This window comes from Eulemur rufifrons, chromosome 19, assembly GCF_041146395.1.
Source record: "Eulemur rufifrons isolate Redbay chromosome 19, OSU_ERuf_1, whole genome shotgun sequence".
Lineage (NCBI taxonomy): Eukaryota > Metazoa > Chordata > Mammalia > Primates > Lemuridae > Eulemur > Eulemur rufifrons.
This window is the reverse complement of record NC_091001.1, coordinates 95,132,561-95,155,195: the sequence shown is the minus strand read 5'-3', so window position 1 is coordinate 95,155,195 and position 22,635 is coordinate 95,132,561. Positions and strand designations below refer to the sequence as shown.

General features: G+C 42.7%; 1 protein-coding gene across 1 annotated transcript; it reads right to left on the bottom strand.

Moving 5' to 3' along the window:
• Nucleotides 1-208: 208 nt before the first annotated feature.
• Nucleotides 209-22,396, bottom strand: PPM1G (protein phosphatase, Mg2+/Mn2+ dependent 1G). Its single transcript, XM_069493898.1, has 10 exons — nt 22,090-22,396; nt 5,363-5,432; nt 4,808-4,893; nt 4,363-4,495; nt 3,276-3,691; nt 2,547-2,687; nt 1,985-2,219; nt 1,467-1,596; nt 1,126-1,228; nt 209-805 (listed from the first exon to the last, which is right to left on the bottom strand). The coding sequence occupies exons 1-10, from the start codon at nt 22,207-22,209 to the stop codon at nt 602-604; spliced, it is 1,638 nt and encodes a 545-aa protein (XP_069349999.1). The 5' UTR covers nt 22,210-22,396; the 3' UTR covers nt 209-601.
• Between the last annotated feature and the right edge of the window lie 239 nt (nt 22,397-22,635).

Sequence of the window (22,635 nt, the reverse complement as noted above, 5' to 3'; positions counted from 1 at the left end):
GGGGAGCCGCGAGGTCAGGCCGGCCAGCCAGCAGCTCGCTGGGGAGAGTTACAGTGCCCGGCCCCCTCGCCTCTACACACACGGTGTGTATACACACACACACTCACACTCGTGCACACGGAGGGGCTCGCTAGATGCTACCGATGGGGCCGCATCTGGGGCCACGGCAGCAGAGAAAAAAGGACACCATGGGCACAATTAGGTTTTGGCCTTTAGTCTGAAAAAGTGTTGACTGAAAGTGTACAACAGAGAGCGGGTGCAAGCGGCTGGGGGCCATGGAGCCGCCAATAAAAAAGAATGTCCTTAAATAAAGTGTTCACAGAGTAAAAACCAGAACCGCCAGTCCTTCCCTCCAACACAACAGAGCACAGGCACAGAACCGGTGATGAGCCCAAGGAGCATGTAGGCGGTTGGGGAGGACAGCAGAGGCTCCCAGGCTGCTGTGTGGAGGGAGAGCCCTCTTTGGAATGGGCTGAGTAAAGCCACCCAGCTCCCCCTGCACACCTCATACCCACTGCTAAGGCTAAAGGAAAAAGACAAAACTCAGTCTCAGGTCCGGAGGGCTCAGAACAGTCTAGGTGGGCAGGGGTCTGGATGACTGCTAGTCCCGCTTGGCCTTCTTCTTGTCGCTGTTACCATTTTCTTCAGCCCCTTCAGTAGAGAGCACTTCCTCTAGTTTCCGCTTGCCACTCTCTGGCTGGAGCTCTGCTGTGTTTCGGGGCTTGAAGCAAATGATGATGCAGGTCATGTTGTCACACCCTGTACCATCCCCAGAAGTGTCTGGTGCCAGGCATTGATCCAGCAGCTACAAAAGGGATGGGGTAGTTCAGCCACAGGGTTTGAACACCTTCCTGGGAACCTAGAGTCCCACAAGAGGGTTGGCCTTGCTGAGACAGGGTGGTAGAAAGAGAGGAATGGGCAATAGGTATCATCACAAAACAGCCCACTTGCTAGTGCCTGAGGCATAAGGGTAAGTCAGGGAAATGATGGAAGGTGGTACTTTTAGTCAGGGTTTGGCATCCATCAGTTATTAATGGTACTCCCAGGCTCTGGCCGTAAGCCCAGGTGGAGAGAGTAAACCTTGGCTGTGCAGACCACACACCCTCTCTTCACCCTGGGACTCACCTCTTCCACAATGGATGACAATAACCGAAGCTCCCCATTTTCATCACGCTGGCTGATCTTTGATTGAATAAAGTCTACAACTTCCTGGCTGCTCATCACATTCCTGGGGTCAAAAACAATAGTCAGAATCTTCTTTAGTCTCATCAAGGCAGAGTAGAGGAGTGTAGCTAGAAGTGGTGACCCAGACCAACCTACAGAAATCTTCCTTAGCTCTGCCTTAGGCTTGGTGGTCTTGACTCACCAAGAGGTCTGCCTAGGCTCTAACCTTAGAGGAGCTCCATGCCCTATAAGAGAAGTAATGCCGCAGAAAGGGGATTTTAGGGCATTCTGCCAGTGCTCACCAGATGCCATCACAAGCAATGACCATGAATTCATGGTCGTCAGTGAGAGTCAGCACCTTGATGTCAGGAAGGGCTGAAATCATCTGTTCCTCGGGTGGCAGGTTCTTGTTTCTCTTATAAAAGTGGTCTCCTGAAGTAAAAGAATGGTTGTTTGATGAGTAGTTTGAATACTTAACCACAGACTTGTTTGAGGCAGGTCAAACTTTGCCATTCATTTCCCTTCTTTACAAAGTTCTATCATCTAGTGGAATGGAAGACTGAGTTCTAGCTTTTCTAGTTTCAGTCCTGCCATCAGGTTGCTGAACCTGAAATAAGTCTGGTCTTTTTCATCAGCTAAAAGGCACTAAAGACAATGATCCCCAGCTTCGTTATTTCACAGAGATGTTTAAGGATAGAGGTAGCAGAAATTAAAATATTTTGAAAGGTACAAAGGCTAAGAAGATTAAAGTTTGCTACTGGGTAGTCTGGAACAGAAAGTAAGACCCCAGAAGTCTTTCCCATAGTTTCTTGGCCCTTACCAATGGCTCTGGAGAGGTTGAGGCCCCCGTTGACTCGCCCATCCATGGTGACCTTGCCACCAGCATTCTTGATGCGTGCTAGCTCTACTTCATCCTCTGGTTTATGATCATAGGACATATCTAAAGCTTTACCAGCCTCAGATACCACACAGCGAGAGTCTCCTGCATTGGCTACAATCAACTGTTTTCCTCGTATCAGAGCCACCACTGCTGTTGTACCACTGTCAGAGCCAGGCTTAGGAGGAAGAAAGGAGCACAAACATCGACATGAGGGTGTAAGTTCCTCATTGATGCACACCTAACTATTCACCCATGCTTTCTCCTTTCACTGGGAACCCCAGAGCACAGACTTCATCTTTCCAGAGACAGTATACACTCCCTTCCCATGCTTTAGGTAACTGTGCCCAAAAGGCTTACCACCTAGTTCCCCTTGCAAAATAAATCCACGTGACCACAACTTTTGTACTAAAATATGAAGGGATCCCTGTCTCAAAATCAGAATCAGGGGATTCACAACTGCCTGTTGGCTTTTCTAGACTCGCTGCTCCCCTTCCCCACACACCTCCTCTTTGCCTTCCATCCCAGGCACCATCATCTCTTCTTCTTCTTCTTCATCCTCCTCTTCGGCCTCCTCAGTGTCATCCTCATCTTCCTCATTTTCTGCCTCCTCACTGCTGTAGCCATCCTCTTCTTCACTGCATTCCTGCCAGAGGGAGGATCCCAGACTGCTGAGACTGGGATGACCCCCTGCCCCCCTCCCCCCAACTCACACTCAGAACCAAGAGGCCCTGACTATACACAGGTCCTCCAAACACTGAAAGATACAACTATATGAGCAGGAAAATCTCAGGGAGGAGAAAGGGCTAGGATGAGTACGATAGACATCCTGAACTGGGCTTAGCAGTCAGTGGCAAGAAGCCCTGGCAAAAGCCAGGGCTGCCAGCCAAAAGTAGCTTCCAGGCTATGTGGTCAGAAATAAATTGTCCAGAGAAGGAAACACCCAAATATCCAAGATAGCAACAACTATCTTCTTGTTCTCTCTCTAAGAGACAAACTCTAAAACGCCAGAACTAGACCTATTTGTTATAGTATCGACAATGAGGCAAGAAGGAAAATGGCACCTGTGATGGTAGAGATCAATGAATTTTAGAAGGCTAAAGCTTAGAACACAGTGGATCTTGGGGAATGATGTCAAACCAGGAGAAAGAAAAGAGAGTTGAAAGCTATAGATGGCAACCAAACAGGCCCTTCTCTGTGACTTCAGCATCTGCCTGCCCTCACAGGCCCTTACCTCACTGTCTTCCTCTTCCTCCTCCGCCTCATCTGACTCATCCTCACTGTCCTCAAAGAACTTGGACTTAGCAACTCGAGGCAGCTTGTTGGAGGCTGAAGAGCAGGAAGGCCCAGCCTCACCAGTGGGAGTACCAGGCTCACCAGCTTGGCCTGCCTCAGTCCCACGTTCCGAGCTGGAGGAAAGGCCTGTGTGGGCCTTGGCTGTGGGGCCATTTTCCTGTGAAGGAGTTTCCCTAGATGGGTCCTCAGGTCCTGCCTCCCCATTGAGGTCCTGGGACCCTGGTTCCTCGCCTGTCCCAGCTCCAGATTTGCTGTGGGGAGGGCCCTTGTGACAGTTCTGCCCGTAGCGTGTCAGCAGCTCTTCAATAGTCATGGTAGCCTCTTCATGCAGCAGTGCAGTCTCCTCATTGTCCACTGCAGGGAAGAGGCTAAATCAGAGCCCCCATGCCAGACTCCTCAGGGGACCAGTCCCTCTTGCTACCGACAGCCCTTGCAGCCTGAGCTCAAGCTTCCCACGACCTCCCACTCCTAAGGCTCCTCTGACTTATCAAGTCTCAGAAGAATATCCCCTAGCTTCTTTCTCCACAGATATTTTTTGACTTTGTGTTTCACCCCCTTCTTAGTCAAAGGAATACTACCAGTTACTATATTTCCCCTCTCATTTCTCATTTGTTATTGTTAAGTTGGAAACCTTATTCTGGCTGAGGACCCAGGAAGCCTACAGTGCTAGTCTAGGCCAATGGTAAAGGCTTAATGAATAGCTACTGGGGCTAATGACTGCTCCAGTGTTGAAAAAAAGGCACATAAATACAAACAGGAACTAGGAAGACCCCATCACAATGACAAAAGATTATGTATATAAAAATGCTTATAACTAAGACACTGGCCACTCAACAAAGGTTAATTCTCCCCTTCCTTTTCCTATCCACATGTAGTGCAGGAGAACACCATAGGGTTCTTTAATGTGAGGACTCCTCGGATCCTTAGAAAGCCATTCTCTGTTAGAATTGATAAATAAATATATATACTAAAGAATACTTTTTTAAAATGCTGATTTCCCCTCAAACGTAGGATGCCATACTCACCATCATCTTCATCAGCTACTTTTTCTTTTTCATCTTCATCCTCAGTGTGTCGCCCTGCAATCTGTGCCAGCTCTTTAATGACTTCCTCAGTGGTCAGTTTGGCATCAATAGCTAAGAAGGCATCTTCTAAAGCCTGGAGATAAGCAAAATAGTATAAGACAAGTATCGGAAAAAGTACAGTGGATACAAAATGAAATACCTATATATTCAATCCTGGGCACAAGGATGGGATACAAATTAGAATGTGATCCATCATGCTAGGTGACACTCACAGAGAAGTAAAACCGATGAGACCTGGGAATAATAAAACAGGTCAAAAAAGGCCCAATAAGCTCATTTTAGGCACGGAATACTTTAAGAAGAAATGCGGTAAATCAGCAGCTGCTAGGGGGCACAGAAGGGAAAACCTATATAAGCGGAGAACATACAGTGTGGGGAGACAGACCTTCTGCAGCTTGCCTTCCTTGTAAGCCTTCTGATCTTTGATGATATCAGGGAGGTATTTGGCACAGTACAAGGCAACTTCCTCCCCTAGAAGAAAGGTAAGGAATGTCACCTGAAGCACTGCTTCTCACACGTAGAAAGTGATATAATATCTACATGTCATACTGGAGTGAACCCCTAGGGTTGAGGGGATAAATATCTTAGGACATTTGGGAAGTTCTAACCCAGAAAATGGATTTCATCATAACCTCTCTCAGGGTATATTAATATATCCCTTGTCTTTTCTCACCTGTATATTTAGTTCTTCAGTGAAAAAAGATAAATGCTAAGATAATAAGAGGTTTTTTTGGATTAAAACAAGGCCTGGTAAGATTATAAACCAATACAATACTCTATTGGGAAAAAGGAATGGCAGAATAGAGAAAAATAGCACCAGGCAGGGAATGCTATCTGAGGACTAGACCCTGGAAAATGAAAGAACAATGGACCTGTTCTTGCCCTGTATAGTGTGGAATTGGGGTCCTAGAATGTGACCAATGTGATCTGCTAAAGTTACCTCCATGTCCGTCGTAGACAGAAAACATGGCTGTTTCACTGTCCAGCTCAGGAATACAGTTGTGTGCATCCTAGGAAAAAAGCATAGTCAGCACGTCTCAAAGTCAAAGGATATTCCTCCCTGGGCACCTCAGGTCATAAGGATCACCTTCATACCTTAATCTCACTAACCCTTCCCTGGCTGGCCTAGAAATAAGAAAGGAAGATAGGGCTAGGCTCACGCCTGTAATCCTAGCACTCTGGGAGGCTGAGGCAGGAGGATCGCTCGAGGTCAGGAGTTCGAGACCAGCCTGAGCAAGAGCGAGACCCCGTCTCTACTAAAAATAGGAAGAAATGATCTGGACGGCTGAAGATATATAGAAAAAATTAGCCGGGCATGGTGGCACATGCCCGTAGTCCCAGCTACTCGGGAGGCTGAGGCAGAAGGATTGCTTGAGCCCAAGAGTTTGAGGTTGCTGTGGGCTAGGCTGACGCCACGGCACTCTAGCCTGGGCAACAGAGTGAGACTGTCTCAAAAAAAAAAGGAAGATAGGATGATAAAGTAAGAAAAATACAGGGGAAGGGGAGGGGGAGGGAGGCAAGGAAGGGGGAAAGGAAGGGAGGATCTGAGGTTATTACCTCTGTAATCTAGTAGCCTCAACCTAGGAGATCTCAGTCCAGATGGCAGAATATTTGGCTGTTGGAAATAGACCTGACCTGATCCCCAAAGGATTTGTGGGAACTATGGGGATAACCAGAATAAAAGATCAAAGTCATTTTCAGACCCATTCTTTGAATCTATGAACTACAAGGAAGAAAATGTTACGAAAGATATCAAAAAGAGACTTGAGGGCCTTACCAAACTGAGAAGTTTCTAGGAGAATCCTAAAATAGGAAATTGTTAAGCTGCACACATACACTAATATAAAGGGAAAAAAAGCACCATCAAAATGAATTCTTCCCCTCTTTTCTCAAAGCTTAACTCACTCAAGAAGTTACCCTCAGGCTAGGCAGAGGATATATTTACAAAAGAATATCTTCCAGGCCGGGCGCGGTGGCTCAGTGGCTCACGCCTGTAATCCTAGCACTCTGGGAGGCCGAGGTGGGCGGATCGTTTGAGCTCAGGAGTTCGAGACCAGCCTGAGCAAGAGCGAGACCCCACCTCTACTAAAAATAGAAAGAAATTATATGGACAGCTAAAAATATATATATAGAAAAAATTAGCCGGGCATGGTGGCACATGCCTGTAGTCCCAGCTACTCGGGAGGCTGAGACAGAAGGATCGCTTGAGCTCAGGAGTTTGAGGTTGCTGTGAGCTAGGCTGATGCCACGGCACTCACTCTAGCCTGGGCAACAGAGTGAGACTCTGTCTCAAAAAAAAAAAAAAAAAAATCTTCCAACAAATAATCCCATAAAACTAGGCTGTGTTTAGTGCTTGTTAACTGGAATTTACAACACCCCATATAGTCAGCCTTCCTGCTTCCTACTCCCAGGCAGAACTGAGACATAATTCAAATCTAATGGCATAGCACACCTGAAGAGAAGTTTGCAATGGCCTTGCCATAGAAACATTTCGGTTGGAAGGCTGAGCTTTAATCAAATTCTTCTAATAACAAAATTCTGCCACCCCAAACTAATGCTCCAGGGTAAGCCAATTCAGCCAAGACTGTCAGACTTAGGTAAAAATGTGCTGTGGCTTACTCTGCCCCATCCTGCAAAACAATCCAACCCTCCTTCAGGTGCTCTCTACAAACAAAAAGGATACATATTAATCAGCTATTTACTTTGGCTAGTTATCCCTGCATAAATTAATTCCAATCATAGTTCTCCTTCCTCTTTCAGGCATTAGCATTTTAAAATTTCTAATTATATTAATAGTGAAAAAATCTGAGTGCAGTGGTTCCTCTATTGTACTTGAAATAAGACTATGCCTTACTTGTACAAGTCTAAATGATAGGCTGGGCGTGGTGGCTCATGTCTATAATCCTAGCACTCTGGGAGGCTGAGGAGGAAGGATCACTTGAGGTCAGGAGTTTGAGGGCAGCTTCAGCAAGAGCGAGACCCTGTCTCTACTAAAAATAGAAATAAATTAGCTGGCCAGCTAAAAATAGAAAAAAATTAGCCGGGTGTGGTGGCACATGCCGGTAGTCCCAGCTACTCGGGAGGCTGAGGCAGGAGGATGGCTTGAGCCCAGGAGTTTGAGGTTGCTGTGAGCTAAGCTGACGCCATGGCACTCTAGCCTGGGCAACAGAGTGAGACTCTGTCTCAAGAAAAAAAAAGGTCTAAATAATAAAACTTAGTTATTTTAAGGTGGAGAAGGAAAGTATCCAAAAAGGGGCTAGTTTTGTACTTCCTTCTGACTGTCTCCAGGAGAAAGTGGCGAGAAGCTAAGAGACTGTCACAAATGGCATTTGATGGCACATAGCTAAGGTCAACATCAACAGCACTGCCTCTTAGCCTCATTCCCAGAACCTAGAGAGCACCACAGACCAAAGGTCATCTTCTCCCTTGTCCAACCACTCCACTGCCCACCACACTAGCTGCCTCCCTTCCCTCTAATCCAGGGTTTATCTTCCTGGGCCTTTGTTTCTTCTCACCACCATGTCAGCACCTTCACACGCGCACTTATGATTGTCTAGTGCCCCAGCATCCTCTACCAGTGGTTCGCAAACCTGAATGTACCTAAGAATTCATTTGTTCATTCACTTACTCATCAAATATTTGAGTACCCATTACGTGACAGGATGTATTCCGGGTGCTTGGAATATATCAGCAAACAAAATAAAGACCCATGCTGCATTAAAAAAAAAAACAAAAAAAACTTACATTCTAGTGGGAGATATACACAATAAATAGGAAATGTTATGGGAAAAGGAAAAAGTAGAATAAAGTTAAGGAGTACTGGGTTGGATTTCAGAAAAGCAGTGGTAGACTTGAATCAGCATGAGATACAGTGTAGGTACAGGCATGCTAAACTCCATAAGAACCTTTACCTCAGAGGTCACTACCTAAGTCATGCTGTGAGTGTCTAATTAGTTTCAGCAAAAACAATTGCATCACTTTAATGTTGATTTTAATCCTGTTGATTTTGTAGTTTGGTTTGCTGGCATGGAATTTGTGTCCAGTTCTATGTACACATTTAAGATTCAGTTAAAATCATTTTAGTGAGTACTGTAGTTCCACCATAAGACAGAAACAAAACCAAAAAACCATGAAAGAAGTCCAAGATATTCTGTTAAATAAAGAAAGCAAAGTGCAAAACGATGTATACAGTAAGCTGCTTTTTGTGTAAGAAAGGGAAACAGGAATAGATTTGTCTTTTCATCTACAAGGATACATTAAAAAAACCAATAAAAGTGGTTAAGGGAGGGCATAAGGGTGCAGACAATGGGAACAAGAACCAGGGGAATGTTTAACTTTTTCAAAAGAAAATTAAATGTTTTTTAAAGGACTCAATTTATTACTAACATGTGAGAAGCTGACCCAACTAATTCCACTTTTTTGGTAGGCGAGGAAGAAACAATCTTCCTGTCCACTCCTTCCAGTGGAACAAGAGGATCAAATGGTCTTTCCCTGTCCTGCAATGCCACTCTAGATCACAGCTGTACTCTCTCTTTTGTACCCACACCCTCTATTCAAACCATCTTTTTTACTTCCTCATTTGCTCCTCACAAGAGTGTGCAATTTTGAAGCAGAAAGCTCTAGTCCCAGTGAGCATATGAAAAAATATATAACCTCAGTAATCAAAAATGAACATTAAAACAGAAATATCCTTTTGTGTAAAATCACACTGATGAAAAATATTAATAATATCCAATGGCAGTAAGAGTGAAGGTAAGGTTGGTCTGAGTGCAGTGGTATTTACAACTAATTGATCACAACCAGTTACAGATTCCTTTGTTCCTTCTCCACTCCCACTGCTTCATTTGACCAGCCTTAAAAAAAAAAAAAAAGGTGAAAGTAAAAACACATTCTTATTGATTGATAGGAATATAAAGTAGTATAGCTTTCCTGGAGGGCAATTTGGTAACATGTGTCAAAATTTCTAATGTGCATGCCCTTTGATCTAATAATTCGACTTCTAAAAGCTTATTTTATGGAGGCAATTAGAGAAGGGTACAAACTTAGGTGTAAGAATTATACATAATAAAAAGCATTATTTATAATAAAAAAAATTGTAACCATCTAAATTTCCAGGATCATCCTTTCAATGGAATACATGCAGCTGTTAGAAGCAAATATGTGTTAATTTGGAAATGAGTTCACAATATATTAAGAGATAAAAAGGAAAAAGTATCTCTATGTATATGTCAGAATCTGGAAGATCACATATCAAACTTAACAATGGAGGGTGAGATTTGGGTAATAATTATTTTTACTTTTCAATACTTACTTTCATTTTTGTATAATAAGCCATATTATTCTATTCTGAATAATGACAACAACCAAACCTATAAATTGGCTTTGAGTTGCTGCTCTACCATATACTGCATGATCTCTGGCCAGCTACCTTGTGGTGTGCCTCAACGTTATCCTCCATAGTATGGAATAACAATATCTACCTCTCATCCACATCAACACAGGACTGTTTCAGTTTCCCCCCTTTACATCTTTGCTCATAACCTTTACCCTTCCCTTTCTTTCTATCCCTTTCGGAGCCAGAGCCAAGTATTTCAACACAGTCTCTTAGCAATCTAGAAAAACTCATCCAACCTTGTATAACCCCACCAACTGCTTTCTTCACCCCTGAATCAGAACCATTAAGTATTGCTAGTCATAAAATGTTATGAGATCATACTGACCGTGGTTACTACTTCCATTAAGCAATTTTCTCCTGTATCCTATATTGACTTCTAAACACACACAGCCAGCTACAAACCTTTCCCATACTATTCAAGTTCTCAATGCTACTCTCCTTTTACCCTTAGTAAGCTCATCTCTTACTTACATAAGGTCTTATTTTAAAAACTACCTTATCTTCCTTGTTCTACCTCAAAATTTCTCCGTAGCTTTATTTAATCTCTCTTTTACTTACTGCCTCAAACATAGTATTTCTCCTCTGTTCCTAGATTAACATTTCCTCTTAAATTCCTGATCTCAAATACATCTCCTGTTAAAGACTTTACAGAGAAGATCATAACCTTAACTGCAATCCAAGTAGTCATTTGGCTGGATGTGATGGCTCACATCTGTAACTCCAGCATTTTGGGAGGCCGAGGCAAGAGGATCACTTGAGGCTAAGAGTTCTAGACCAGCCTGGGCAATACACACCATCTCTACAAAAAAAAATTTTTACAAAGAAAGGAAAAAAAAATAGCCATTTTTCAGGCTTCATTCTCCCCAACCACTGTGTAGGATTAAATAGTATAAACCATGTCACCTTTCTTAAAAGTTCTCTTGAATTCTGTGAAGAACTGTAGTTCTATATCTCCTACTGCCTATTTCTACAGGATGTCCGTCCCTTCTCTACCTCAAACTTAACATATGTAGTAAACAGGAATTCACCAGTCTCCCAAAAAATCAGAGCCTCCTCTACAGGTCTTATTTGTCAATGGAATCTTAACTATCCCAGGCAACACCTAATACCAAAGTCACCCTTAACTTCCTGGCTGTCTTCAGCATCCATCACTGAGTTCTGCTGTGTTTTCCTAGGTAGCTTTTATCACGTTTCTGGATTACTTTGCTATTTAAGGCACTCAATCATCAGTTCTACCCATCTCCATAACCTAATCTCTTAACTCCCATACCATTCCCCAGTAGAAACTAATCTTTTTTTTTGATACAGGGTCTCAATTTGTTGCCCAGGCTGGAGCGCAGTGACACGAACCTCTTGTCTCAGCCTCCCGAGTAGCTGGGACTATAGGCACACACCACCACACCCAGTTAATTCTTAATTATTTTCTTAGAGACAGAAGGGGTCTTGCTATGTTGTCGGGCTGGTCTCAAACTCCCAGCCTCAAGAGATCCTCCTACCTTGGCCTCCTAAAGTGCTGGGATTATGGGCATGTACCACTGTGCATAGCCTCTATTCTTAACATTGACACCCTCCTCCCCCCAAGCAAAACAGTAAGCATGTCTGTCTCACAGTCTTTCCTTCTATCCCTCTTGCTAATACTTTTCCTTCCCTCAATTTCCTTCTCCCCATTTATCTGTTATACTCTTTCCTTAAGGTCCAGTTAAAGTCTCACTACCTCCAGGAGACTTTTTCCAACCAAACCAATACTCTAAACTCTCAGAATTTCTTGCCTCTACTATAATTTGGCACTCAACATATGCTACCTTGTATTGTTATCAAACATTCCATGGGGGACAGGGAGTTCTAGGTCCAAAACTGGATTTTAAATCATCATGACAGCAAAGACTGTCTTAAATCTCTTTATAGCTTTGGGCCTAACAGTATGTTCTGCACTATGGCAGGCCCTCCTTGTTTGCTTATGATAGTGAGTTCCCAGCTGCCTCAGAACAACTACCTTAAGGATACCTCCTCCTTCATTTCCTACCCTAAACCCAGAGATGTATCATAACACAATAACCACTGAAATAGTCTGAAGGAGATGACTCAGAATACACACAGGTCACCTGAGTCAAGGCTATTAGCCCTTGCCTTACTAAATCATGTATCATACAGCTCTTCTTACCTTCTAGACAACCAGTGCTTCTAGATTAATAAATGGTTGCTTATCCTTCCTGATGCCAATCTCCTGAGGTTATATTAATAAATACATCCACAGATCCTGTGTCCCAGGATCAACCATTTAGATTTATAATATATAAACTTATCTAAATCCTTACAAATCAAGATAAAAGATCTAAAAGTAGTTGGGAAGTGAACTGTGTTTTTGGTTTTAAAAAGTCATGTAATATTATCTGACTTTTAAAATTATATACGTGTTATTGCTTTGATAAAAAATTAGAATCAATAATGCTAATAACCAATCAGTATCCTGGGAATGGAGAAGAATCTTTTCCTTATTTTATCCACCTAAGGAATTCTTTCACTCTAGTTTGGGGAAAGAAAATTAAAGTTTGGGGTGTACAAAAAATAGTCATATTTAAGTTTAATAATAAAAATAAATTCTTCCTTTCTGGAGTAGCAATTTTTTGAAAAATGATTACTATATCATCTTCCTATATATGCTTACATCTCCAGGAAACACATTACTATGGCATTAAGCACTTTCTTAGTTCATAACTGATGGCTCAGAAACATATGAATTATCTTCCTTGACTTTCACTACCTGGCTTAGTGCCTGCATAGGCTGAATCATTTCTGATCACTCACATGCTCAAGGATCTTCTTGCGATTGGAATGATATTTTATTTTCCAGGAGTTTCACATCATTTAGGAGATTTTTTCTGTACACAGCGGCCACCCCTCTTCCAATTATCATTCATAGAAATGCAAACCACCACCTCATACCCAGTAGGATGACTACTATTAAAAATGACAGATAATAAAAACTGTTGGTGAGAATGTGGAGAAATTGGAACCCTTGTGCACTGTTGGTGGGAATACAAATGGTACAGTCACTGTGGAAAACAGTATGGTGGCTCCTCAAGAAGTTAAAGGTAGGTGGGGTGCGGTGGCTCCCGCCTATAATCCCAGCACTCTGGGAGGCCGAGGTGGGAGGATCGCTTGATGTCAGGAGTTTGAGGTTGTTGTGATCTAGGCTAACGCCATGGCACTCTAGCCTGGGCAACAGAGTGAGACTCTGTCTCAAAAAAAAAAAAATTTAAAGGTAGAATGAACATATGATGCAGCGATTCTACTTCAATTCTACTTCTGGGTATATACCCAAAAGAATTGAAAAAAGGGTCTCAAAGAGATACACCCATGTACACCCATGTTCATAGCAGCATTATTCGCAATATCTGAAACATGAAAGCAACCCAAGCGTCTATCGACAGATGAACTGGATGGCAAAATGTGGTATACATATACAATGGAGTATCATTTAGCCTTTAAAAAGGAAGGAAATTCTGACACATGCTACAACATGGATGAACCTTGAGGACGTTATCCTACACAAAATAAGGCTGTCACAAAAAGAAAAATACTGTATGATTGCATTTATATAAGGTAGACAGTGTGTGTACAGAGTTTCAGTTTTAAAAGATGAAAAGAACTATGGAGATGGATAGTAGTGATGGCAGCAAAACATTATGAATGTACTTAATATCACTGAACTGTACACTTGCAAATGGTTAAGATGGTAAATTTTATGTTATGCATATTTTACCACAATAACAATAATTTTTTAAAAACACACAAACAAGACTGAATCTAGAATGAATCCCCATAAAAGCCCATTCTATTTATTTACACTTCACCTAGAAGTACCTATTGACTTCTGCTTTCAGTATATAAATCATACCCAATCAAACTACACACTCCCAATCTCAATGGAACTTAACTTTTTAAAAAGTTGCTAATCTAGCCAGGTGTGGTGGCTCATGCCTGTAATCCTAGCTCTCTGAGAGGCCGAGGTGGGTGGATCGTTTGAGCTCAGGAGTTCGAGACCAGCCTGTGCAAGAGTGAGACCCCGTTGCTACTAAAAAAAAAATATGAAGAAATTAGCTGGACAACTAAAAATATATATATATAAAATTAGCCAGGCATAGTAGCGCATGCTACTCGGGAGCCTGAGGCAGTGGGATTGCTTGAGCCCAGGAGTTTGAGTGAGGTTGCTGTAAACTAGGCTGATGCCACAGCACTCTAGCCAGGGCAACAGAGTGAGACTCTGTCTCAAAAAAAAAAAAAAAAGTTGCCTGACAAACCTGTAGGTCTCACCGTAGTACCCTTTGCATGAAAAAGGCAATTTATAATTGGGAATTTATAAGTTTTCTGGTATACAGAATATAAAGAAAGGTAACACGTTTCAATCAATTTATTTTCTGTAGCATCTTCAACACTTTAAGATATATACCACTAATTTGTTGAATAGATTTAAGACCTCTTATACATCGATTTCAGAAGATTCTTTGAGAATATCTTAATGCAGAGTCATCTTAATATAAACAAAATTATACCCTTTTATAAGCCCTCTCATTTTAAAAAAATAAATTTTAAAGCATATCTTTAAAGTATATGTCATTTCTTTAAAGGTGACCAGAAACAAGTAAGGAAATTTAATTAAACTTTTAAACTTTTCACAAAAAATAAAATTAACATATCATACAGCAATTCCACTTTTGGGTATATAAACCAAAGAATTGAAAACATGATCTCAAAGAGATATTTGTACACCCATATTCATAGCTTCAGTCACAACAGCCAAAAGATAAAAGCAGCCCAAGTGTTTATCACAAGATGAATGGGAAAACATTAATGGGTTAATCCATTATTTAACCCAGATGAATGGGTTAAATGTGGCATACACATACACAATGGAGTATCATTCAGCCTTAAAAAGGAAGGAAATTCTAACACATGCTACAACATGGTTGAACCTTAAGGACATGCTTTGTTAAATAAGCCAGTCACAAAAGACAAATCTGTATGATTTCACTTATACAAGGTATCCAGAAAACTGGCAACATAGCAAGACCCCATTTCTACAAAAATTTTTAAAAATTAATTAAAAATAAAATAAATTGAACTGGATGCAGTAGCTCACGCCTGTAATCCTACCACTTTGGGAGGAGGTGGGAGGATCACTTGAGACCAGGTGTTTGAGACCAGCCTGGGCAACATAGCAAGATCTTGTCTCTACAAAAAATTTAAAAATTAGCCAGGTGTGGTGCTGTGCGCCTGTAGTCCCGTCCCACTACTTGGGAGGGTGAGGCAGGAGTATCATTTGAGCTCAGGAGTTTGAAATTGTAGTGAGACATGATGACACCAATGCACTCTAGCCCAGGCAACAGACTGAGACCCTGTCTCCAAAAATAATAATTTTTAAAATAATTTTTTTAAAAAATGAAGTACTGATTGATTCATGATACAACATCAATGACCCTTAAAAATATTACGCTTATGCACAACTATTATATATCAATTTAAAAATGCCCCTAAAATTAACAATAATTAAAACTGAACTCCTGCAGAAAAAAAGAGGTAATTTGGAGATGAAAGAAAATTCAAGAATTGTTAAGTCATTAATTTGAGACAGAGTACTGGGTCTTTTGCTTTCCTCTAACAACTATATAAGGAAGGTTCCAGCAGAAGCAATTGTAGCAACTGGAAGTGCCTGAAAGAAGAAAGACTAGCATCTCTTTCCTGGTTGCATCAGCAATGGATTTGGTGATCTCTATTGCCTATCTGAGCAGAGGGAGAGAACTGAAAAACAGTGCCCACTGGAGCCTGAACCATCTTGCTGGTACCCATCAAGGCAGTGCAGCAGTACGAGGTCAGGATATACAGCAAGTGGTAAAAGCCAAAGGAAGTTTAAAAACCAAAAGTGAGGGAGATCAAGTCCCTCCAGCCCAGGCGTGGCTGTTGCTGGAAACAAAGACGTGATGAGTGATAACTGGATGTGATACTAGAGTTTTAAACAGAATTCTGACTCCCTTTACCTCTGTAAGAATAACAGAAACCTGCAAGGCAAGAATCTAGAAGGAAGCAAAAGAAGGCTTTGAGTCAGCAAAATAGTTATTCTTAAATCTATTGCAAAATAAAGTATGTATGGTTTATTAAAAAAAAAATATTATGCTTATGAGTGAAGCTGAGGGTAGAAGGAGTACTGGGGGTGGGGAGTAGTTTGTCCCTTCAGGGGCTGACAGAGTTTGACATAAATTATTTTTTTTTAAATTATGCTTATTAAAAGCATCCAGATATAAAAGATAACATTTATTATTCTATTTATGTAAAATGTTCAGAATAGGTAAATTCATAAAGATAGAATGTAAATTAGTAGTTGCCAGGGATAAATGGAGGGGAGATAGGGAATTACTGGCAAAAGGAACAGAGTTTCTTTTTAGGGTGTTGAAAATGTTCTGAAATTGATTGTGATGATGGCTGTACAACTGTGCGTATATATTAAAACCACTGAATTGTACCCTTTAAATGGGCGAACTGTATGGAATGTGAATTATATTTCAATAAATTGCTTAAAAATGGACCTGTATGTACATTTTCAAATACTATGTATGATTAAAAGTTGATATACTCCATCTTTGAACTAGATCTAGAGAGAAACAGAAAACTCCACTGAAATCAGTACTCAGTCTATAGAATACCATTAATCAGTGATGCTGATGCTTTAAGTTCAGTTCTAAACATTTTTATTTCCAGATAGCATAATTGTTAAGAGCAGCTTACAAAATGGCAAGAACTGTTCAGATCCATCTAAATTTCTATGCTCAGCTGAAGCGTGGTAGCTCACACCCCGCAATCCTAGCACTCTGGCAGGCTGAAGCCAGAGGATCCCTTGAGCTCAGGAGTTAGAGATCTGCCTGAGCAAGAGCAAGACCCCATCTCTACTAAAAATAAAAAAAATTAGCGGGGCATGGTGGCGCATGCCTGTTGTCCCAGCTACTGGGGAGGCTGATGCAGAAGGATTGCTTGAGCCAAGGAGTTTGAGGTTGCTGTGAACTAGACTGATGCCACGGCACTGTAGTGCAACAGAGCGAGACTCTGCCTCAAAAAAAAATAATAATAGTGAAATAAAAAATAAATAAATAAACAATGTCTATGCTCAAATTCAAGTCCTTACCTCTCAAAATACAATTCCAAGATGATACCCAATAGAGGATCAGGGGTGGAAAAGTAGTAATAATAACTGCTAAGAGACCAGGTAATAGAAATGTACGTAAAACATTCTTGAAATCTTGAGGAATACATTCTGATATATCTTCCAGTTGCTTGAGAACATACTAAAGAATGGTAGAAAATAATTTCTCCACATTCATGGGCATACATTTGATATAATTTTATACTAGCTTTGAATTGTGAATAGGTACTGAAGGCTGAGCAAATGGAAAGAATGCCCTTTTATAAAAGTTGCTTGGCCGGGCGTGGTGGCTCACGCCTGTAATCCTAGGACTCTGGGAGGCCGAGGTGGGCGGATCGTTTGAGCTCAGGAGTTCGAGACCAGCCTGAGCAAGAGCGAGACCCCATCTCTACTAAAAATAGAAAGAAATTATATGGACAGCTAAAAATATATATAGAAAAAATTAGCCGGGCATGGTGGTGCATGCCTGTAGTCCCAGCTACTTGGGAGGCTGAGACAGGAGGATCACTTGAGCTCAGGAGTTTGAGGTTGCTGTGAGCTAGGCTGACGCCACGGCACTCACTCTAGCCTGGGCAACAGAGTGAGACTCTGTCTCAAAAAAAAAAAAAAAAAAAGTTGCTTAACCGCATCCTAGACAAAGGAATTCTCATCTGGTTCGGTAAGTAAAAGTGCTTTAAGCTACAGATATGAGATACTGATCTGAGGATTAGCCTCCAATGCCCTAAAGTGGAAGCCCACAGCATGCTTGTTATATCCCATTTTATATTTTTCCCCATTAATATATTTTGAATGAAACTGTCATGCAGGTATCTTAAGATTTCTCTACTCAATATTATCTCTATATTCAATTACAGATGATTATGAGCATTAATAAGCCAGCTTCTACATGGCAGTAAACATCTTGCCTACTCAAAATTATACTGTAGGTATTGACCCTGCTTTTTTTTTTTTTCTTTGAGAAAAGGTCTTGCTCTGTCGCCCCAGGTAGAATGCAGTGGCATCATCACAGCTCACTGAAACCTCAAACTCCTGGGCTTAAGCGATCCTCCTGCCTCAGCCTCGTGAGTAGTTAGAACTACAGGCGCACGCCATGATGCCCAGCTAATTTTTCTATTTTTAGTAGATATGCGGTCTCGTTCTTGTTCAGGCTGGTCTTGAACTCCTGATCTCAAGTAACCTTGCTGCCTTAGCATCCCAAAGTGCTAGGATTACAGGCGAGAGCCACTGCACCAGGCCTAATCTGCCTTTAATAAAGGTAGAATATAATTTATAGAATTAAAAGAACTCAACTTTTCATAAAGCAGTTTTGTCACTTTCAGGAACCTCACAACCAAAAATTAAAAGTACTTACACTCTGGGAGGCCGAGGTGGGAGAATCGCTCAAGGTCAGGAGTTCGAGACCAGCCTGAGCAGGAGCGAGACTCCATCTCTATTAAAAAATAGAAAGAAATTAACCGGACAACTAAAAATATATAGAAAAAGTTAGCCGGGCATGGTGGCATATGCCTGCAGTCCCAGCTACTCGGGAGGCTGAGGCATGAGGCAGTAGGATCGCTTGAGCCCAGGAGTTTGAGGTTGCTGTGAGCTAGGCTGATGCCAAGGCACTCTAGCCCGGGCAACAGAGCGAGACTCTGTCTCAAAAAATAAAAAAAATAAAAGTACTTAAAATCCCTTTAAGACCACGTCAACTAAGTTTGTTTTCAGATTTGACTTCTCATTAGGCACCAAAAACTCAGAGCTTTTCTTTATATATTTCCCAGGCACCCCTCCAGAATCTACTTCTTAACCCCAAGTACACACCTCAACCAGCTTGAAGATGCCTCCAAACTATGAAGAAGGAAGAAAGGAGTGGAACATCAACTGTGATATTTTGATTATCCCTCCTCAAAACACCCTGAGGTTCCACAGCAAGAGGTGCTGGAGAGAGGCAGAAAGTATAGAATGCCAGCTATTCCTAGTTGCCATCCTTGTCTCAAGAAAAGGGGTCAAACCGTCCTCTCTAAGGCTGAATTTATGCATCAATCAGGATTTCAACAACTTTTATAAGGTGTATTGGTATGATAACCTTAACACAAATGAATCATTAGGACCAAGCAAATACGGTAAACAGGCTTTATTAGTTGGTGGAATTAAACCCTAAAGATTGCTGGGCACAGAGGCTCACGCCTGAAATCCTAGAACTCTGGGAGGCTGAGGTGAGAGGATTGCTTGAGCTCAGGAGTTTGAGACCAGCCTTAGCAAGAGCGAGAGCGAGACCCTGCCTCTGCTAAAAGTAGAAAAATTAGCCAGGCATTGTGGTGCACACCTGTAGTCCCAGCTACTCAGGAGGCTGATGCAGGAGGATTGCTTGAGCCCAGGAGTTTGAGGTTGCAGTGAGGTGAGACTCTGTCTCAAGGGGGGGAAAAAAAAAAAAAAGGTCCGACACGGTAGCTCACGCCTGTAATCCTAGCGCTCTGGGAAGCTGAGGCGGGAGGATCGCTTGAGTTCAGGAGTTGGAGACCAGCCTGAGCAAGAGCAAGACCCTGTCTCTACTAAAAATAGAAAAAATTAGCTGGGTGTGGAGGCGCGTGCCTGTAGTCCCAGCTACTCCAGAGCCTGAGGCAGGAGGATTGCTCTAGCCCAAGAGGCTAGACCTCATAGTTATTTTCTTGCAATAGCAAAGAAACTATGTTACACTTTGAGGAGAGAGAAAACAAAGCCAGAAGGAAAAATATCAATGAAGCAGAACAGGATCTCAAACAGTACTTCAAGAGGATTTTATTAGGCATATTTAACTATTCAAACAAGGATAACTTCAGAAGCAGCATATTAAGATTTTAACATCCTAAGTAGTTATCCCTCAGGAGGAAGATTAGGATGTAAGGAATAGTCCAGCAAGATCTCTACACACCAAACTTCCCTGGACCAAAAAAAAAGTCATTTTCTTTTTTTTTTTTTTTTTTTTTTTTTTTTTTTTTTTGAGACAGAGTCTCACTCTGTTGCCCAGGCTAGAGTGAGTGCCGTGGCGTCAGCCTAGCTCACAGCAACCTCAAACTCCTGAGCTCAAGCGATCCTCCTGTCTCAGCCTCCCAAGTAGCTGGGACTACAGGCATGCACCACCATGCCCGGCTAATTTTTTCTATATATATTTTTAGCTGTCCATATAATTTCTTTCTATTTTTAGTAGAGATGGGGTCTCGCTCTTGCTCAGGCTGGTCTCGAACTCCTGAGCTCAAACGATCCGCCCACCTCGGCCTCCCAGAGTGCTAGGATTACAGGCGTGAGCCACCGCGCCCGGCCAAAAAAAGTCATTTTCTAATTGCCAGAGGAAAAACCAAAAATAAAGGGAGATGCCCTGCAGAGAAACAGCAAATAGCACAGAATCACCGGGCAAACCAACATGGAAAATTGAATACCCAAGCAATTCAATTAATAAAGAAAACTAGAAAGAAGAGTACTAAAGAAATGAAAAAAACCACAGAAGAAAAGGAAGTGGAAAATATGGAATGAGAAACTTGAAGTCAACACCATACTGTGAGATGGGATATTCATCTCAAATCTCACAACATTAACAGAAAATGCCATAAAAATGGAACACCCAGACTACTTAACTCACCCTAACTGCAACTTTACATAAAGACTTTCCTTTTGAAGCTATATCCAGATATTTCTAACAGACAATTACATTTACCAAATACTCAGTTATACTGTGTACCACAGTGAAATATGAATGCTGTATTTAAGTCTGACACATATGATAACAGTATCTAGTGTCTTGAATAATTTGATCCAACAGATTCTTTCCACCAAGGCAGTGTCCTAACCTTTCTGGGCCTCAATTTCCTAGCTGTAAGATGTGGGAGCCAAACCAGATTAGATGAACTATAGGATCCCCTCCATACTTAAAATCTTATACCTAATGATAGAACCATTATTAAAGTCAGGTATGGGTATAAAATTTGAGTCTGAAAACAAACCATTTAAGTTTATACTGTCATTCCAGAGCTAACCACAGGGAGGAGCGAGGGATTTGAAAGAATTCCCTAGGGAGACTTGTTACCTGAAGCCCACCTAGTTAGCCGATAAACCTCCAATCCCTAGCATAGAGCATTTCCTTGGCCCCTCTGTCTAGACCTCACATTACTCTTCACAAAGGCACGTCCAACTCATCTTTCTCCCTTTCCTTCCTCCCAGTTTTCCCTGTTCTCCTTTGTAGTTTCACATCCACTTTGCCCGATACTACTTTTCCCCCCCAGATTTTCCCTTTTTCCCCTTTTATCCAGAGTGAAATTTTCTAAAAAATTAAGTTCTTTGTAGGTTGTGATGAAAAAAATTGATGAAATGACTGAAAATCAAGGAAATTATAAACTACAACAAGCACAGGCAAATGACAATTACTGAGTTAAGTTTTAAGGAAATCCTGAGGAAAAAAATGTCAAGGAAAATAAGAAAGAAATTCTAGTGATTGATACAATTCAAGTTTTCCAAAGTTAGTAAAAGGCCCTGAAAAGAGAGTAAAACGAGTGACAACTCTTGGAGGTCAGATCCAGCCTCTGAAATTAACATGCAGAGCCCAAGGCCAGGCAACCAGGTGTTTAGAATGTGAAACAGACTATTTGCCCCGGCTTCCTTTCACTGTCAAACTCCTCGCCCAAAGAGACATCCCATATCACATATTTTACATAAAAATAAAAATACAGTTATTCACATCTATTCACCTCTTCCTCAAAAAATAAATGAATACACAGTCCCTCTTTCCGTCTTTACTCCCATACTAAACCTCATACCGTTGATGAGCCTGGAGGGCTGGGTTGGCACGAGAGGATGGCGCGAAGGCACAGGGAGAGGGCGGTCAGTGGGTGGAAGGTGCCTCTCCCCACATGGTCGAGCCCTCACCGCCACTGGCCACCAGCATACGGTCCCCAAACACCGGCACCTACCTCAAGCCCCGATCCCATGCTCGCTGTCGCCCCCCAAACTGTCACTGCGGACACAAGCTCCCGATTGGGACCCTTCCCTAGGAAGGACCCCATCCCCCGCTCTCTTTCTCCGTCAGGTTCCCGCCCTGCAGCGGCCAGCCTATAGGCCCCTTCCGCCTCACCTCCATGGAGACGCGCCAGCCTTGCATGGCGGAGAAGCCGTAGGGCAGCGGCAGGCGCGAGGCGCCGACTCCGTCCCCGGAGCACTTCACCGTGTTGGGCTGGGAAAGGTAGGCACCCATGGCGGCGGCTGGCCGGCAGCCTCAGGGGAAGGAGAGCGGGGCGCGACCCGTGCCGGCGCCGGAGCCGGAGCCCCGGGGGCGCGCGTGACAGGAGCAGGCCGGGCTGCGCGGCCGATACAAGGTGCCGGTGAAAAGCGCGAGGCCAGCCAGGAGGCGGTAACGGGACCGGAGTAGAGAGGGAGCGGAAGCGGAAACGGCGCCGCTCTAGACCCCGCCCGGCCGGCGCGGCGCGGCGCGGCGCTGCGGACAGTCATTTCCTTAGCAACTCGCCCCGCCCACGGGAACAACGGCCCGCCCAACCGCCGCTCCCGCGAGACTGGTGCGGTCACGCCCACCAACGGTTGTGTTCTTCTTTCGGCTGCCTCTCCAGGCGGCGGGTGGCCCCTAACTGTAGTCTCGCTGCGCCCCCGCTTTCGTCCCCTCTCC

What these genes read in the sequence shown, in the direction of transcription:
- PPM1G (XM_069493898.1), bottom strand. Translation starts at nt 22,209, where the DNA reads ATGGGTGCCTACCTTTCCCAGCCCAACACGGTGAAGTGCTCCGGGGAC. An exon ending in AGGAAGAGGAAGACAGTGAG is followed by an intron (nt 2,688 to 3,275) that starts GTAAGGGCCTGT and finishes TCCCTCTGGCAG; the next exon opens with GAATGCAGTGAAGAAGAGGA. An exon ending in ATTGCTTGTGATGGCATCTG is followed by an intron (nt 1,229 to 1,466) that starts GTGAGCACTGGC and finishes TTTTGACCCCAG; the next exon opens with GAATGTGATGAGCAGCCAGG.